The 20,498-nt window shown below is 39.1% G+C and overlaps 1 protein-coding gene across 3 annotated transcripts in view; it reads right to left on the bottom strand.

Annotated features, from left to right (window-relative positions):
• The window catches only part of ADAD1 (adenosine deaminase domain containing 1), a 72,294-nt gene extending 52,143 nt beyond the window's left edge, over positions 1–20,151 (bottom strand). For 2 of the 3 annotated variants that reach the window (XM_017520311.2, XM_017520312.2), the window contains exons 1-4: positions 18,932–19,116; positions 17,844–18,032; positions 14,722–14,889; positions 5,234–5,302 (exon numbers count right to left, since the gene is read on the bottom strand). In XM_017520311.2, the coding sequence (XP_017375800.1) occupies positions 5,234–5,302; positions 14,722–14,889; positions 17,844–18,032; positions 18,932–19,103 (598 nt within the window). In that variant the 5' untranslated portion in view covers positions 19,104–19,116. Of the gene's footprint in view, positions 1–5,233; positions 5,303–14,721; positions 14,890–17,843; positions 18,033–18,931; positions 19,117–19,732; positions 19,801–20,047 lie in introns of those variants that run through there. The other variant, XM_037735484.1, reaches the window with a different exon arrangement.
• Between the last annotated feature and the right edge of the window lie 347 nt (positions 20,152–20,498).

The following is a 20,498-nucleotide window of genomic DNA, read 5'->3' as shown; positions in this document are numbered from 1 at the left end:
AAAGGAAATTTCGGTGTATAAACATATTAGCTAAAGTTAAAGCAGCATCATCCAGTTTTTCTGTAGATTGGACATTAAAATAAAAGCACAACAGGTTTTTCTTAAAGCACTAACCTGCCCTTTAACAAAGATTATAAAAGGTCTCTTAGCACAGGCACTACTCCTAGAATTTCCAGTACACCAGCACCAGCCTGGAGACCACCCTATCTCATGCTACTAGCCACCCAGACTGCCGTTCGTACAGCAGAAAAGAGACGGACACACCACACCCGAGTCAAGAAAGCACCATTGCCATTAGAATCATGGGCTATTGTTCTGGGATCAGACTCTTGTCAAGTTAAAGCTAAGAACAGCTTAGTCTATCTTTTCTTTTTTTCCTTTTCCTCCCTGTAACTACTCGCCCACCATTTTGTTATTAATGTGATTAGATCTGGCTCACCTCAAGTTGTTGCTTTGATATCTGTTTAGTTATGCCTTGTGGAGATTTGCATAATTAAGGACAGCCTGCTGTTTTGGAAGGATATGTCTGTCCCTCTTAGATTTCCTCAGATTAGGAAGACATAATGAGTACCTCTAAGAATACTAGTAATCCAAGGAATAGTAGCTGTATTTGTAATTGGTAGGAATCAGACTCTTGCCCCTCAAAAACAGAATCTCTGTTCTACTTAGTCTAAAGTCATACGGAACACTAAAGTTTTAAGATAAACTGCTTCCACAGGTCTTTGTCAGTCCTTAAAACAATATGTCCATTTCACCAAAGGAATTGTTCCTTCTAGCTACCAATATAACCAATGTTATCCTATACAGCTTACTATTGTTATTGCAACATCTGAAAACTCTTCTCCTTCATTTAGTCGTACATATGGTATAGGAGCTGACATTTCAGCAGAAGATCCTGAAGAAATTTTTGAAATGCACTTCATTACTCCTTCAACCTTTTTATTATCACTCCTCCTAGACACAATGACAAAACCAAAGTCTCAGTGGTAGAAGTAGAGGACCTAAGGCAAACCATAGCCTTGAAACAGGATATAAGGATGCAAATGCCTGGGTGGAATGGATTAAATGTTCTGTTTGTACCTTAAATAAATGTGACTGTTACGCTTGTGTGCACAGTAGGCCAGAGGCCCAGGTTGTCCCCTTTCCACTTGAATGGTCCCCAAAACAAGCTGACATGGAAGGCATAGTAGCTCTTTCTCAGGATTCCAATGCCTGGAATAACGAATTGTTCCAAGTTCTTTTGCTGCTATTTCCTGAGGTTCAACACCCTGCGGGTCAGTCACCAAGGGTTATACAGCCTCCATCTAACAAGGTGAGGTTCGCCTCGTGTCTCTCATAACAGGGAGAACTTAGCGTTTCTTGGAAACTTAACAGGAAGCAGTGAAGTCAGGCAATTCCAAGAGTTGGCTCATTAATCCATCCTACTCATCCCCAAGTGGAAGTGTGGTGGTATCGTGGAGGACCTTTACTGGACACTCTGCCAAATAACTGGAACAGCACTTGTGCTCTAGTCCAGTTGGCTATCTCTTTTACCCTGGCATTTCATTAACCAGAGAAAGAGAAATTACGACATGGGCAAATAAAAGAAACTCTTTATAGGTCTTTTGATTCTCATGTGTACTTAGATGCAATTGGAGTTCCTTGAGGAGTACCAGATAAATTTAAAGCCCGAGATCAGAGATCTGCAAGATTTAAGTAAATGTTGTTCTGGTAGGTAACAATTAATTTAGAAAAATGTACATTAGATAAACTACATTTATTATAACCAACAGCAGTCTGTTAACTATACTAAAGATACTGTCAAAGGAATAGCTGAACAATTAGGATCCACTAGCCAAATGGCCTAAGAAAACAGAATAGCCCTAGATATGATATTAGTGGAGAAAACTGGTGTTTGTGTTATAATTAAAACCCAGTGTTGTACCTTTATTCCAAACACTGCTCCTAATGGGAGCATAATAAAAGCCCTCCAAGGACCTACTGCTTTATCAAATGAGCTAGCTAAAAATACTGGCATCAATAACCCTATTTCAAGTTGGCTCAAAAGGTGGTTCGGTCAATGGAAAGAAACCATAACCTCAATTCTTACCTCTCTAGGAACTGTGATAAGCATACTTCTCACTAGATGTTGTGTCATAACATGTGTTGGAGGACTTGCGCAGAGGCTAGAAGACACGACCCTTACTAAAATATTTCCAACCCCTCCTCCACCCTAGTCAGATAGATTACTTCCTTTTGAAGAGCAAACAGAACTGAGTCAAGACATGTTAAATATGTCTGAAAAGGAATTATAAAAAGGGAGGAATTATGGGAAATGAGAATAAATAAAAGCTTTCTCTTCAAAGCCTTCCTCTTAGTTCATTACGAATAAGTAATAGCTTCTTCAAGGTTAATTCACTTTAAAGCTTTTGCTAATAATCTTAAAGTAGCTGTTAGTCATAATAAAGAAGTACGTGTATCCCAGGTTATTATTATTTTTTTGAGATGAGGTCTCCGTCTGCTGCCCAGGCTGAAGTGCAATGGCGCAATCTTGGCTCACTGCAACGTCCACCTCCAAGGTTCAAACGATTCTCCTGCCTCAACCTACTGAGGAGCTGAGATTACAGGTATGCGCCACCACGCCTGGCTAATTTTTGTATTTTTCGTAGGGACGGGGTTTTGCCATCTTCTTAGTTCTTACACTTTAACCTAGATATTTGTCCTGACATGCCTGGACAAGCCCAGGCAAGTCTTAGGTCAAAGCATATTCCCCTTCCTTATTTGAAAATGTTATCGCTTTTCTAAGCATTCGTCAAGTTACTTCCTCTTTTCCTTTGTTCTCCTCTGCCTTTACTTCTTTAGAAAATTTCCAAGTTTTGGCCAGGCACAGTGGCTCACGCCTATAATCCCAGCACTTTGGGAGGCCAAGGCAGGTGGATCACGAGGTCAAGAGATCGAGACCATTCTGGCCAACATGATGAAACCACGCCTCTACTAAAAAAAAAAAAAAATACAAAAAAAATTAGCTGGGCATGGTGGCGTGTTCCTATAGTCCCAGCTACTTGGGAGGCTGAGGCAGGATAACTGCTTGAACCCAGGAGGTGGAGACTGCAGTGAGCCTAGATCATGCCACTGCACTCCAGCCTGGCGCCTGGCGACAAAGCCTCTGTTTCAAGAAAATTTCCAAGTTTTTAGCCAATCAGGTCAAGCATAGAATGTGAAGTCCTGCTCCAGCCAATAAAAACCAGACACAGCAGTAGGACAATTCCATCAGGTTATGAAAGTTATAAACGTCCCTATCTCCCTTGTTCAGATGTGCTCTCGTGGCAAGATTGCAGGGGAGTTGCACCCTTCCTGCGGGAAGTAAAACTAGTTTTGCTGAAATAAAAAAAAAAATATATATATATATATATATATATATATATATATAATATAATATATAAAATAATATTTGCTCTCTTTTTTCTGACAGATATGACTCCTGACCTGAGCCTACCAAACTTAGCATTTTTAAAAAAAAATCCTACATATTCTTTCTCACGATTGTCAGCTGTTTTCCTGAAGTAATAGCAATCTATATTATTTGCCATCCTTGGCTTAGGAATCTATTCTCTTATTCACTAAAAATGTCCACAGAAGCTGAAAGGAAAGACAAGAGCTTCTTCCCATATTAAGAGATCATGGCTGTAGGACTTTCATGGTTGTCTCTTCATCAATTCTTAGGCCATAAATTAGGCCAGACACTGTATCTAACTATTAGTGGATTTTGTATTTTGAATGGGCCTATTTTCCCTGGTCTGGCCCTTTTATTTCATGCAAGCACACAAACATGCAAGGCCTTTTTCTCTGTCTCAGAAAAACAATGGATGCCGAATAGGAATAGAACTTTTAAAAATATTAAACTGCAGGCCTGGAAAATGAAAAATAAAGGTTCCTTTTCTTTTTCCTCTTCCAAATACTCTTAAGTCTGAAGTGTGCCCACTAGGTAGTAAATGTAAAAATTAAAAATAATTGCCTAGCTTTCAGGAGATTCACAATCTAACAAGCAAAGTATATAAAAACCATTAGGCCTCCAAGTCCAGGTCTGGCCATTTTAGCCTTGGTGACCCACATGTTCACCTCTGGATGGTCCCCAGGAGCCAGAAAGTCTGAAACAACCACAAGCAACCAGATGGCCACAGAAATTAGTAAAACAACTTGTTCCTGCCTCAACTAATTGCTCTGTAACCTGCACCCATTGTCCTGTTCAGCCTTGCAAAAATCCCACCCCCCCAGACATTGGGTTTCTTAAGAACTTCACCCCTATAACTATGTAATCTACTACACCCTCCCTTCTGACTGCAACTAATACCCCCCACCCTTATGATCATGTCTGTCTGTAATAAATGTCCCCTGCCCTTGTGATCATGTCTCCTGTGATGCCCTTCCCCGCCCCAAGATAGATTACCACCTTTAGCTAACCATTTGCCCCAACCTATGTAACCAGTCCATTCTCTACCCCACCTCTTTGCCTAACTCCTTTCTCAGACTTGGCCCACTTGCACCCAAGCACGAAATAAATGGCCTTGTTGCCCACACTAAGTCTGTCTGGTGGTTTCTTTATGTGAGTGACATGCGTGACAATGTGAAATGTGACTGTTATAATAAAGTAATATTAGTTACTATTTAGTGAGCATCTATGGTGTACTAGGCACTGATGTAAGAATTTTACATTTATGAATTCAATGAATTCATTTAATCCTCATAATAACCCTACAAGATAATAACTGTAATGAGTATTTTATAGATGAGCAAAAAATGTACACAGAGAAGTAACTGGTCCTAGGTCACACAACTAGTAACTTCAATTGATGTTGCAGCTTTCTTGGACTTGAGTGACAAATAATGGCCATTTAAACAAAATAAACAAATTATTTGAAATGAATGTACCAAATGACCTCCAAGCACCAGGAAGTCATTGGTTTTCAATCATGACAAACCTGCCAAAGAATTCATACATCTAAACAAGATGTATGAAATTGATAAAGAACTCCTTATAGAAAAAAAAAAAACAAACCCTTTTTTTCAATCTTTCCTCTCCATTCCTTCTTTCATTTTTAGCATATAGAAAAAAATTCTTTTTGTAGAAGTGTGAAAGGTTTGGATGATAAAATGTTAATGTATATTTTCATACCTATGCTTATTTTAATTATGTTGTTACAATTTTTAATTGGGCTACTCTTCTAAAGAAGAACATTTCAAAAAACTTTCCTACCATAATGTACTTTTGAAACATACGCCTGTTCAGGTAAAACAGTAGGTTCTGCAGGGAAGGGAGGAGGACCTGTAAACAAAGCAAAAACATAAGAAAACATGAAACTTTAACATTCCAAAAAGCTGCTATTTCTCCTTTATAATAAAACAGCAATCCAAAAATTATTTTTTTTCTGTATTTTTGCCACCTGTAGGCCATCAAATACTCATTAGGTCAGCCCTGATAAATCTCTTTCCTATTTTAAAATGATTTATGCAAATAAATTTCTGTGTTTCCTAATCGTACACTATTATATTGCTTGCTTTGTCAGATGCAACATTCCGAAAAGCTACTAAAATGAAGTCCTATTTTAGATACATACAAACAACTTTCTATTTCTAATACTCTGAAAAACATTTTAAATGTATGTTCTATTAAAAATTAAAGAGTAAAATATATTTTATTAATAATACTATTTTACCAGGCCATTTTTCTAAGGGAATGCTACATTAACAGTTTTCAACGCTTTCAGTACTACTCTTTGCAAATGTTTTTCAATTTGGTCCCCAAAGTTAGTGAGTACAGAAAAAATTTTTAAAACCACTAAGCCTGAGGGACAAAAACAAATCAGGAAAACTTAAACAGGCTCCCGAAACTAAGGTACCAATTAAAGTAGTCAGTTTCTCTTAAGATTCATTTATAACAACAAAGAAAGCAAACAAAACTGCTTCTCTGGACTTAATTTTAAGGAAGACATAAATGAACAGAGTGACAATGTCATCTTAGAGCTCATACCAGTAGGAGAAAAATACTAACTGTGATTTAGACATATGCACTCTGGACTTTTTTTTTTTTGTCTGATAAGAAATTCCAGTTTTATTTATTTAGTGCACTGAATCCCCCATAGACAATATAGGAACATTATTTATAAAGTATAAACATTTCATTTTTTTCAAAAACTTTCAACTTTTATTTTACAGAGGTACATGTGTAGATTTGTTACATGGGAATATTATGTGATGCTGAGGTTTGGAGTATGGTTTCCATCACCCTGGTAATGAGCATAGCATCCAATAGGAAGGTTTTCTTTTACCCCCACCTCCCTCCCTCCACCCTTTAGTAATCCACAGTCTCTACTATTCCAATACTTATGGCTATGTTTGCTTAATGCACAGCTCCAACTTAATAACAAGTGAGAACTTAAGGTATTTGGTTTTCCATCCCTGCGTTCATTTGACTCCAGCTCCATCCATATTGCTGCAAAGGACATTATTTCATTTTTTTTGTGGCTGCCTAGTAGTCCACAGTTGTAAATGTACCACACCTTCTTTATCCAGTCTACCACTGATGGGCACCTGGGTTGATTTGATGTCTTTGCTGTTGTGAATAGTGAAGAGACGAACATAAGAGTGCATGTGTCTTTTTGGATTTTTTTTTATTGTACTTTAGGATCTGGGGTACATGTGCAGATCATGCAGGATTGTTGCATAGGTACACACATGGCAATGTGGTTTGCTGCCTACATCCCCCTGTCACTTACATCTGGCATTTCTCCCCATGGTAACCCTTCCTAACTTCCCCACCCCCTCACCCCTACCTTGCTCCCCTACCAACACATGTGTCTTTTTTATAGAATAGTTTATTTTCTTTTGGTTATAAATTCAGCAATAGGATTGCTCACACTATGGACTTCAGGTAAGCAAAACTTTAAAAACTCAGAGAAAGATAGATTTAATTCTATGGAATGAAAGTTAAAGACACTAAATTCTGTTTATTAGACCCAAATATTTTCAATAAACAAAAGAAAGTAAAACTGCATAAGATGTTTTGCATTTTAAAGCACTAAGTACAAGGCCGGGCATGGTGGCTTATGCTTGTAATCCCAGCACTTTGGGAGGCTGAGATGGGCAGATCACTTGAGGCCAGGAGTCCTAGACCAGCCTGGGCAACATGGCAAAACCCCATCTTTATTAAAACGACAAAGATCAGCTGCGCATGGTGGCATGCACCTATAATCTCAGCTACTCAGGAGGCTGAGGGATGAAAATCACTTGAATCTGGAAGACAGAGGTTGCAGCGAGCTGAGATTGTGCCACTGCCCTCCAATCTGGATGACAGAGTGAGAGACTGTCAAAAAAAAGAAAAAAAAAATCCCAAGGCTTGTCCCCACAGTCCAACACATTGGCTGTGGCAGTCTGTGGCCAAAGTGTTTCTTCAGGTCTAAACCCGAGCCATCCTTCCTCATTGGGCTGAGCTTTCCTGAGGATCTCCAATAACTCCAGCTAGAGGCTCAGGGACAGAATTTGGATCTCCCTGGGCCTGAGCCCCCAGGGGGAGTGGTGGCTGCAGTCTCTGCAGACCAGCAGACTTAGCCTCCTCCTCTCCTGGTAGTTCTGAGGAATCTGGATGGTCCAGAGGAGTGGGTTTTCACTCCAGTAAAGTACAACCTCTTCACTAAGAGACAAAGTGCTTTGTTAAATAGGCCTTGCTCTCCATGCCACCCAACTGGGTAAGACCCTCCAACAGGGGTTGACAGGCACCTTATACAGAGGTGATCGTACCAGCATCAGGTTGATGCCCCTTGAGGTCAGGGGCCCCAGAGGGAGGAGCAGGCACCCATCTTTGCTGTTTTCCAGCCTCCCTGAGTGACATCTTCAGGCATGGGAGAGAATCAGATGAATAGGGCCTGAAGTGAATCTCCAGCAAACTGTGCAGCCCTATGGAACAGGGACCTGACCATTGAAAGAAAAACAAACAAGCAGAAAGCAACAACAACAGCATCAACAACAACAAAAAAAGGTCCCCACAAAACCCCCATCCAAGGGTCAGCAGGCTCAAAGACTGAAACTAGACAAACTCACAAAGATGAGAAAGAATCAATGAAAAAATGCTGAAAACCCAAAATCCCAGAGTACCTCTTCTCCTTCAAATGATTGCAATGTCTCTCCATCAAGGGCACAGAACTGAACAGAGGATCAGACAGACAAACTGACAGAAGTGGGCTTCAGAAGATAGGTAATAAAAAACTATGCTGAGCTAAAGGAGCACGTTCTAAAATGCAAAGAAACTAAGAACCTTGATAAAAGATTAGAGGAATTGCTAACTAGAATAACCAGTTTAAAGAGGAACACAAACTACCTGATGGAGCTGAAAAACACAGCACGAGAACTTTGTGAAGCATATACAAGTATCAACAGCCGAATCAACCAAGCAGAAAAAAAGGATATCAGAATTTGAAGACCACCTTACTAAATAAGACATGCAGACAAGTATAGAAAAAAAGAAAAGGAATGAACAAAGACTCCAAGAAATATGGGACTTCATAAAAAGACTAAACCTATGATTGACTGGAGTACCAGAAAAAGACAGGGAGAATGGAAACAAGCTGAAAAACCTACTTCAGGATGTTATCCAGGAGAATTTCCACAACCTAGCAAGAGAGGCCAATAAGCAAATTCAGGAAATACAGAGAACACCATTAAGATACTCCACAAGAAGATGATAACCCCAAGACACATAATCATCAGATTCTCCAAGGTTGAAATGAAAGATAAACTGTTAAGGGCAGCCAGAGAGAAAGGCCAGGTCACCTATAAGGGAAGCTCATCAGACTAACAGCAGGCCTCTGAGCAGAAACTCTATAAGCCAGAAGAGATTGGGGGCCAGTATTGAACATTCTTAAAGAAAAAAATTATCAACTCATAATTTCATATCCAGCCAAGCTAAGCTTCATAAGCAAAGGAGAAATAAAATCCTTTCAAGATAAGCAAATGCTGAGGGATTTTATTACCACAAGACCTACCTTGCAAGAGCTCCTGAAAGCAGCACTAAATATGGAAAGGAAAAACCAGTACCAGCCACTGCAAAAACACAGCAAAATATAAAGACCAATGACACTATGAAGAAACTGCATCAACCAGTATGCAAAATAACCAAATAGCTTCATGATGACACAATCAAATTCATGCATAACAACATTAACCTTAAATGTAAATGGGCTAAATGCACCAATTAAAAGATACAGACTGGCAAACTGGGTAAGGAGTCAAGACCCATTGGTGTGCTGTATTCAGGAGACTCCTCTTAAGTGCAAAGACACCCAGGCTTAAAATAAAGGGATGGAGGAAAATCTAGCAAGCAAATAGAAAGCAAAAAAAGCAGAGGTTGCAATACTAGTCTCTGACAAAACAGGCTTTAAACCAATAAAGATCAAAAAAGAAGAAGGGCATTACATAATGGTTAAGGGAACAATTCAACAAGAAGAGTTAACTATTCTAAACATGCACCCAATACAGGAGCACCCAGATTCATAAAACAAGTTCTTAGAAACCTACAAAGAGACTTGAACTCCCACACAATAATAGTGGGAGATTTAACACTACACTGTCAGTATTAGACAGATCAACGAGACAGAAAATTAACAAGGATATTCAGGATTTGAACTCAGCTCTTGATCAAGCAGACCTAGCAGACATCTATAGAACTCTACCCCAAATCAACAGAATATACATTCTTCTCAGTGCCACATGGCACTTAATTCTAAAATCATCCACATAACTGGAAGTCAAACACTCCTCAGCAAATGCAAAAGAACTGAAATCCTAACAGTCTCTCAAAACACAGTGCAATCAAGTTAGAACTCAGGATTAAGAAACTCACTCAAAACCACACAATTTAACGAAAACTGAACAACCTGCTCCTGAATGACTCCTGAGTAAATAATCAAATTAAGGCAGAAATCAAGGACCTCTTTGAAACCAACAAGAACAAAGAGAAAATGTATCTCTGGGACACAACTAAAGCAGTGCTAAGAGGGAAATTTTTAGCACTAAATGCCCACATCAAAAAGCTAGAAAGATCTGAAATTGATACCCAAACATCAATTAAAAGAGCTTGAGAGGCAAGAGCAAACTAATCCAAAAGCAGGCAGAAGACAAGAAATAACTAAGATCAGAGCAGAACTGAAGGAGATAGAGACATGAAAAACCCTCCAAAACAATCAATAAATTCAGGAGCTGGTTTTTTGAAAAAATTAGCAAAATAGATAGACTACTAGCTAGACTAATAAAGAAGAAGAGAGACAATCAAATAGACACAATAAAAAATGATAAAAGAGATATCATCACCGCCCTCACAGAAATACAAACTGCCATCAGAGACTACTATAAACACCTCTACACATATAAAATAGAAAATCTGGAAGAAATGGATAAATTCCTGGATACATATATCCTACCAAGGCTAAATCAGGAAGAAGCTGAATCCCTGAATAGACCAATAGCAAGCTCTGAAATTGAGGCAGTAGTAGCCTACCCCCCACAAAAAAAAAAAGGCCATGACCAAACGGATTCACAGCTGAATTCTGCGAGAAACACAAAGAGCAGCTGGTACCATTCCTTTGGAAACTATTCAAAACAATTGAAAAGAAGGGACTCCTCCCTAACTCATTTTATGAAGCAAGCATCATTCTGAACCAAAATCAGGAAGAGACACAACAACAAAAAAAGAAAACGTCAGGCCAATATCCCTGATGAACATCAATGAAAAAATCCTCAATAAAATTTTGGCAAACCAAATCCAGCAGCACATCAAAAAACTTAATCAAGTCGGCTTCATCCCTGGGATGCAAGGCTGGTTCAACATACACAAATCAATAAATGTAATCTATCACATAAACAGTACCAGAAACAAAAACCACATGATTATCTTAACAGATGCAGAAAAGGCCTTAGAGAAAATTCATGATTCCTTCATGTTAAAAACTCTCAATAAACTAAGTATTAATAGAACATATAACAAAATAATAAGAGCTATTTATGACAAACCAAAGCCAATATCATATTGAATGAGCAAAAGCTGGAAGCATTCCCTTTGAAAACTGGCACAAGACAAGGATGCCCTCTCTCACCACTCCTATTCAACACAGTATTGGAAGTTCTGGCCAGGGCAATTGGGCAAGAGAAAGAAAGAAAGGGTATTCGAATAGAAAGAGATGAAGTCAAGTTGTCTCTGTTTGCAGATGACATTATTTTGTATTTAGAAAACCCCACCATTTCAGCACCAAAACTTCCTGGAATTATAAGCAACTTCAGCAAATTATCAGGATACAAAATCAATGTGGAAAAATCACAAGCTGTCCTTTACACCAACAGTTGGCAAGCAAGAGCCAAATCATGAATGAACTCCCATTTACAATTGCTACAAAGAGAATAAAACACCTAGGAATACAGCTAACAAGGAATGTGAAGGACCTCTTCAAGAAGAACTACACACCATTGCTCAAGGAAATAAGAGAGGGCATAAACAAATGGAAACACATTCCAAGCTCATGGACAGGAAAAATCAATGTTGTGAAAATGGCCATGCTGCCAAAAGTAATTTATAGATTCAATGTTATTCTCATGAAACTACCACTCACATTCTTCACAGAATTATAAAAAAACTATTTTAAATGTCATATGGAATCAAAGACGACCCCATATAGCCAATAGAATCCTAAGCAAAAATTACAAATTTGGAAGCATCACACTACCTGGCTTCAAACCATACAAGGCTACAGTAATCAAAACATCATGGCACTGGTACCAAAACAGACATATAGATCAATGGAGTAGAACAGATACCTCAGAAATATCTCCACACATCTACAACCAGCTGATCTTTGACAAACTGGACAAAAACAAGGGGAAAAGATCACCTATTGAGTAAATGGTGCTGGGAAAACTTGCTAGCCATATGCAGAAAACTGAAACTGGACCCCTTCCTTAAATCTTATACAAAAATTAACTGAAAGTGGATTGAAGACTTAAATGTAAAACTCCAAACCATAAAAACCTTACAGGAAAACCTAGGCAATACCATTTAGGACTTAAGCATGGGCAAAGACTTCAAGACAAAAATGCCAAAAGCAATTGCAACAAAAGCCAAAATTGACAAATGTGATACAATTAAACTGAAGAGCTTCTGCACAGCAAAAGTAACTATGATCAAAATCAACAGGCAACCTACAAAATGGGAGACAATTTTTGCAATCTACCCATCTGACAAAGGCTTAATACCCAGAATTTATAAGGAACTTAAGCAAATTTAAAAGAAAAAACCAAACAACCCCATCAAAGAGTAGGCAACGGATATGAAAAAACACTTATCATAAGAAGACATTTTCGTGGCGAACAAACAAATGAAAAATAGCTCAAGATCACTGATCATCAGAGAAATGCAAATGAAAACCACAATGAGATACCACTATCTCATGCCGGTCAGAATGGCAATCATTAAAAAGTCAGGAAACAATAGGTGCTGGCGAGGCTGTGGAGAAATAGGAATACTTTTACACTGTTGGTGGGAATGTAAATTAGTTCAACCACTGTGGAAGACAGCATGGCAATTCTTCAAGGACCTAGAACCTGAAATACCAATGGGATTGCTGGGTATATACCCAAAGAAATACAAATCATTCTACTATAAAGACACATGCACATGTATGTTTACTGCAGCACTATTTACAATAGCAAAGACATGGAACCAACCCAAATGCCCATCAATGATAGACTGGGTAAAGAAAATGTGGTACATATAAACTATGGAATACTATGCAGCCATAAAAAGGAATGAGATCATGTCCTTTACAGGGACATGGATGAAGCTGGAAGCCATCATCCTCAGCAAACTAACACAGAAACAGAAAACCAAATACTGCATGTTCTCACTCTTAAGTGGCAGTTGAACACTGAGAACACAAGGACACAGAAAGGGAAACAACACACACCAGGTCTTTTAGCGGGTGGGAGTTGGGGGAGGGAACAGAGGACAGGTCAATAAGTGCAGCAAACCACCGTGGTACACGTATATACCTATGTAACAAACCTGCATGTTCTGCACATGCATTTTTTTTTTTTTAGAAGAAAAAAACTGTACCAGGCCAGGTGCAGTGGCTCATGCCTGTAATTCCAGCACTTTGGGAGGGTGAGGTAGGCAGATCATTTGAGGTTAGAAGTTCAAGACCAACCCAACCAACATGGTGAAACGCCATCTCTACTAAAAATACAAAAACTAGCAGGGTATGGTGGCAGGCACTTGTAATTCCAGCTACTAGGGAGGCTAAGGCATGAGAATCACTTGAACCTGGGAGGCGGAGGTTGCAGTGAGCGGAGATGGCACCACTGCACTCCAGCCTGGGTGATAGAGTGAGACTCTGTCTCAAACAAAAGAAAACAAAACAAAAACTATATTAAAAAATGCACAAAATATTAAAGATACACATGAAAATAATTTTAAAACAGTGATGAGTTCAAAGTTTTGGAAAAAACTAAAGTTTTAAAAGTTCCTTGTGAATAAGACGACTAGAAAAATGAAAGGTTAATATAGAAAATCAAAGAAATGAATACTCAACTCTTCCATATCCTTTCATAAGAAAAATAAGTATTTAAACTCAGCTATCTAGAGTAGACAAATTAAAGAAGAAACTATAGCTCACTATAGGGAAAAAGATGACCTTATTATTTTTCCAGGCTCTAGCCCGAGACAGTATATCGTCAAAAGAACTTTTAGTTGTAATTAAGGCACTACTGGCACTTTTTGGAGAAAACAATAATGAATACAAAAATGCCAACAGCAGAGATGGGTAAATGCTACCTTAATTTTCAAAGTAGTGACAGTAGACATGGGTAAATGCTGCCTTAATTTTTACAAAGGAAGGAAAAAAAATAAATCTTTAGAAGCTAAAGATTGCAGACCACTTGGCAAAACATTTGCTAGCCCTACATAAACATTTTGAAAGCTATTAGGGAAAAAGTATTTATCATGAGAAACCAATCACCAATGTATTTTTCCGATAATTCAACTGGATACTCAGGAAATTCTACAGGTATGTTTTGAGTTCAACAAATTATTTAAAATATTTTGTAATTTGATTATAGGCACTGATTAAGGACTTTGTAGGCATTGTTTATCTAATCCCAATGACAAACATAGAAGGTAGTAACTATCACTGTCCCCCCTCTCCAAATGAAACAGGCTTAGAGGGCAAACAAATTGCCAGCATAGAGTTGATATTTCAACCTGAGAAATCTAATTCTGGAGTTTATATACTTAACTTATTTGCTATGGTACCTTAGATTATTTTCTGAAGTAATTCTAGCATTTGCTGAATTTAACAAAAACTTCACAAACACTGCATTTAAAGCCTCTAAGTATTAAATGGATAGTATTACGTTCATAGTAAGAATCCAACAAATTATAAGGAAAACTGTATTTTAGGACTCAAACCCATTAACAATCTTAAAAGTTACCAAATAGCTTAACAGGACTACAACTTTCAGTGCTGAAATATACAAGAGCATTTTAACTATTATTAAACACATCAGCAGACAGCAACTGAAAGAAATTATTCAAATCCTGCAACTTCTTTCTTGTAGTTGCCAGGTAACACTCATTAACATAAATCTTTCAGGTGACTCCTTTTGAAAAATGATACCTTTTATAAATACTTTATAATCAAGAGTATTTACCTGATGTTTCTAAAACTTGTGGTTCAGGTTCATCCAATTGTAGAAGCTCATCAAGAGCTAATTTTGCTGCATTGGATCTAGACTCCTTTTTATTTTGTCCCAGTCCAGTCTTGTACTGAATACCATCCACCACAGCACAAAAGGCAAAATATGGTCCCATAACATTACCTTGAAAAAGAATTCAGAATGAATACTACAATAATTCTTAGTATATTCTTGCAAACAATGTCTGTACATAGAAAACATTCCAGTACAAAAATTCTCAAAAATACCTGAGAAATACCAACTTTACAAGTCTTTTTGTAGGACCAATAGGGGTTAAAACTAAAGCTGAATGGGGCCCTGAACTAATTCTGAGGATTCAAGCAGCTAGGCTGGCTCCAGATTCAGTGGGAGCAATAGGGCCAGGAGTAGAGTACGGATCTCATGTGGAGTTAACAATGAGTGTCTAGTATAATGCCTGGCAATGGAAAACACTCCAATATTATCAAACGACCAGTGAGAAACAAAATGTGGAGATTTCAGGTAACATCTCACATCTTTAAAACTTCAATATAGGCTAGGTGCCACGGCTCATGCCTGTAATTCCGGCACTTTGGGAGGCCGAGTTGTGTGGAGAAGTCAAGAGATTGAGACCATCCTGGCCAACATGGTGAAACCCTGTCTCTACTAAAGATACAAAAATTAGCTGGGTGTGGTGGCGTGAGCTGGCAGTCCCAGCTAGTTGGGAGGCTGAGGCAGGAGAATCACCTGAATCCAGGTGACACACGTTACAGTGAGCTGAGATCATGCCACTGCACTCCAGCCTGGCAACAGAGCAACACTCAGTCTTAAAAACAAACAAGCAAACAAAACAACAAACTTCAATACAAATGTCTTTAAAACTTTAATACAAAGAAAGCTGAATTTCTCCCACCCCTTGGATTGCTCTAATATGCTTTTAAACTCCAGAATATAAGAGATCCCTTTGAAGAAACCCTGTGTACCCATCAGGGCATTATGATAAGCAACCCAACACATTACAGCTTGTGGAGGTTGGGGAGTGGGAGGGGAGGTAAGGAGTTAGGAAGGGAGGTGGGGAGGGAGAGAGGGAACCAAAACATAATGATAAACTAAAGAATTAAACGGAATGCCCAGTCATCATAATTTCTTTTACCTAGCTTTCATATTTGGATGAAAAATGAAATAGAATTGTCTTGTCTCCTGTATTTACAAGTCAAAGATTCTTCTGTCTGAAGTTTTGCTTGTTAGTATTTAGACTTTACGAGGCCTTTAGGAATGTGGCTCCCCACTCTGGTTACAGATGGCTAAATACAATGCTGCTGCACATAAACCCCACTCTCTTATTTCCTCACATACTCACAATTATATTACCTAACTCTTTAATGTGTACATCAAGGTTTTACAAGCAACTCCTGACTACTTCTGGGTAAATTGTTTTCCCCATAGCATCTCAGACTTCAGTTTCCCAAGTTCCTTCCTTCATGATCACCTGGGTTCCAATCCAGGTTTACTAAATCAGAGAGCATTTTGTAAAATTAACAAGTGGCCCAGATGATTCTTATGTATAAGATATTACACATCTTGGCTAGGTGCATTGGCTCACACCTGTAATCCCATCACTTTGGGTGGGTGAGGCTGGAGGATTTCTTGACGCCAGGGGTTTGAGGTCAGCCTAGGCAATATAGCGAGACAATATAGCGAGATTCCCTCTCTACAGAACATTTTGAAAATTAGTCAGGCATGTGGATGCCTGTAGCCGTCTTAGCTATTTGGAAAGCTGAGGTGGGAGGATCACCACTGCACCCCAGCCTGGACAACAGAGTGAGAGCCTCTATATAAATAATAATAAAAAAGATATTTCACCTAATATTTGTTAGTAAGTCTTCTGTGTCAGAAGGTGGAGCCTTTAAGCTTTAGCCTGTTTATAACCCGGGTTCTCAAACTTTAGTATAAATCTAAATCACATGTAGAGCTAGTTAAAAAATATTGATACTGTAGTCTTACTACCAAACACACCGAATTGGATTATTGAACTATACTTTGAACATAAAATACACACTATTAACAACCAACGGGTCATGTTTTTTAGTAGCTTTTGCTCAGAGCAGTGAAGATTTGTCCTGATCATTTATTTTTTCTTAGCTTACATTTTCCAAGGGAAGTCCGAGATTACTGGAGGAAAGCTAACTAGTTATACAGACATTAAGCCCACCTCTATGTTACCACCACCATTTATGTTAAGACATTATTTGTGTCATCTGTTAGTTTACTAGTATTCCATGAAAAACAACAGACTGAAACTTGATGTCGCTGTGACTATCCTTATTAAAATCTTGACATTTGAAAATTCTTCAGCAAAGATGTTAGCTTTGAGATCCATACTGACAAGTTAGCACCAGGAAAATTAAAGAAAAAACCTAACTACACACGTGTGTGTACAAAGACACACATGTACGTATATACGAAGTTTTTAAAGTTAAAAAATTTTAAGCCTCTTAAGGGCACTTATTCCTCCACTTTCCTAAAATCTTCCTAATCATTGGCTATAACATGAAGAGATCAGAAACTGCTTTCTGCATTTTCCTGATCTGTACGCCTATATCCTTTCACAGGTACATCATATTTAGACTACTCTGGCTGGGGAGTTTAAGGGAGAATTGAACAAACTGTAACAAACAAGTCTGCAAAGTACCAATCATGTAATCTAATGCTGGAATTTCACAACTTAATGCTTGAATTTCAGAAGGCAAATTTGACCTTAACTTTTCTTAGGCATCATACTTACAGAATGCTTCTAATAATCATAGTCCAAATATTTAACATCTCTACAAAGGATGTTTATAAGAAGTAATTACACTCCAAAATAGTCCATGAGACTAATTTCAATTCAGCTAGTCACGCATAAAAAATTTCAATTCAATGATCATAAAACTTTGGTATATGTGAGTTATCTGTAGAGGCTGCAAAGACTAAAGTGTGAGCATAAACATTTAAGTATTCTTATGAAAACATACAAGCAGTTACCTAACCCCAGTATTACATGAAAGAACTAAATTTAGCATGATTATTATGCTATACTTTTAGTTTTGTTTTTGAGACAAATACAATTTTACACCTACCTGTTGTCACAGTTTCCTTAAGGTCAAGCTGAACTCGCTGCATTTGTGCAAACTGGTGCAAGGCTGACACAGGATTTATCTCTCCACGTTTGTATTTCATTATAAATTCCTTAGGTATTTTTTTTGGAGGAAGGACAGGATTTGAAATAGATGAAAGACTCTTGGAAAGCAACGGTTCTGGAAAATTACCTAAAAACAAATGTTATATTTGTCATTTTGGTTAAAAAAAAATGAGCAAAAGCACTAAATCTTCCCCAAAATGTAAGGTTGCACCAGATACACTTCATCATGTTTTTCACAACTTTCTACAAACAATTTTGGCACACATGACAAGCACCGTATGTTATTGCACCTATCTTTTGTAGTACTAAGACTATTTTGCAAAAACATAATGTCAACATGCCATTATTAAGTGATACCAAAGGATCATGGAATTTTAGTGATGTCAGGGTCTTCAAAAACCAAGCTATTTTTACAGATGATGTCACTAAGGCCTAGAATGCAGAAAGACACAGATGTGGGACTCGAACGTAGTTTCTGGCTCACATCCACTATTTTTCTCACTGGATTCAAAAGAATTTTAAAGTATATTTGCCCCTGCTTTATACTTTACACTAAGTGTTATGTGGAATACAGACCAGTGTAAATCCAGTGCCTTCCCTTACGCCTCATCTCAGAAAGGCAAGCCACACTTGAGTCGAGGTGGTAACGGATGGTTAAATGAGCAGCACAGGGAAAGAGCTCTACAAGCTTCCTCCAAGTGCTGAGTCAGATGCCAACTCCAGGTGGCATCTGACTCAGCACTTGGAGGAAGCTTGTAGAGCTCTTTCCCTGTGCTGCTCGTTTCTGGGATAGCCAGTAAGTTCTGTCAAGCCTCTGGTTTAAAGATTTCCTGGCTGTGTAGACATTTACACAGGATTTATCTCTCCACGAATCGTAAACCTTGCTAATAATATCTTCCTGACTCCCGAGTACTTTTAAGGTCTTTTACATGGACCTTTCTCTGTTCTTTCTTTCCCTCTTTGTAGGAGAGGTAAACCCATGATCGTAAAAAACTGACTCATTGTCACAAATGAAAAAAGTCGTACCTGTCACTTGTGTAACCTTGGATGCCATCTTGGACAGGCTGTAACTTTCTGAGAAACATCCTGTGGGTGTAGTTACGGTCTGGGTCGCTGGTTGAACTGGCAGGTTCTTTTTCAGCATCTGGGCAAAACTGGGGGCCTGTGAACTCTGAAACCAATTGTTGTTGCTAGCCATTTTCTCACCTAGAAGTCACGATAAAATTGACAGAAAACAAAACACTATGTAAACAAAAAATATTTACTCTAAATCCCGCCCCTCCCCGTATTTCCATAAATGGCCTTGGCACACATTCAGATGACCACAGCCAAATCCCTCTTGAACTGATTTCATGACTGCTTTTGAGTTTTCATAGACACAGATCTCCTCTCCTGAATCCCTTCCCTAAACCTCTGCTACAAAGAGGAAAAGAGGGAACAGAGAGAGGTCCGTGTAAAAGACCTTAAAACTACTCGGGAATCAGGAAGATATTATTAGCAAAGTCAGGAAAAAAGAGGAAAAAGAAAAAAATAAAATAAGCTCGTCGGTGGCCTCCTAAATCCGGGCCCAACCCCCACCCACCGAAGTTTTCCTTCCTGCCCTCTATGTGGGTAGGCGGGCAGCTGCCGCCGCGCCTCAGGCCAGGGACTCGCAGGCAGCCGCCACCGCCGCCGCCGTTGCTCCCACCTCCCGGCTTCAACTTCTCGCTTAAGGAAACTCTGCGCGAGAGCCACAGGATCAGACCCGCATTTTTCAAAACAGGCCTCGAGATGCCCCTGCAGGACCCGGGCCTGCGCCCCCGCGCCGTGCTTTGTCCAATCACTAACCGTCTCGGAGGGCGGTGCGCCTGCGCTTGCGCCAGCGTAGTGCCGCCGCGCTCCGCGTCTTGCGTCGCCTAGGAAAGAGACGCCGAAGGTTGCACGCGTTCGAGGCACAGGTGACGTCAACTCTGTTCTCGGAACACAAGGACCGGGTCCATCTGGCCGCTTTCCCCCCTGGAGAAGCCAGGTAAAATCGCGCAGTTCGGTCTCTTCTCTACTGTTCTGTGTCCCCTGCACCCCTCAGGGATGATTGTTTCTACTGCAGTTGTCTGTGCCTGGGGCCTCCTTCCACAGAGTGCTTGAAGGCTGCTCAAGGGGTACCTGCGTGAGGGTGGTTTTGAGAAAACCCATCACTTCGTCCCCAGTCGCAGTCTGAGAAGGCGCCCAGGGGAAGGCTTGGCCTCCACGGTGGCCTTCCTGTTTACGGAAAAACCTTACATGTCCTGAAGCTTGGCCAGTGAGCAAACAATCATGAAAATAGGTGTGGTCTTTGAGAGCAAATGGCTCTGCTATCCGGATGAGAAATTCAGTGTGGATGTTTTCAATTCTTTGCTCTCCTAAAGGTTGAAGGAGGCCCTAATTGAGGTATTAGGTAATAGATCGCGGAAAATAAGAATACCAAATCACCCAACAAATTTCTGCATGTAAACAAAAAGTAATCCAAAACATTGAGTGACTTCGTTATAACAAAATTTCAGTGTCCATCTACCTTTTTATAGGGACAAGTGTTCTCAATAATTAAGTCAGATGTAAATCTCTTAAAAAAAAAAAA

Source organism: Cebus imitator, unplaced genomic scaffold, assembly GCF_001604975.1.
Source record: "Cebus imitator isolate Cc_AM_T3 unplaced genomic scaffold, Cebus_imitator-1.0 Scaffold824, whole genome shotgun sequence".
Lineage (NCBI taxonomy): Eukaryota > Metazoa > Chordata > Mammalia > Primates > Cebidae > Cebus > Cebus imitator.
This window is presented reverse-complemented; position numbering and strand designations above follow the sequence as displayed.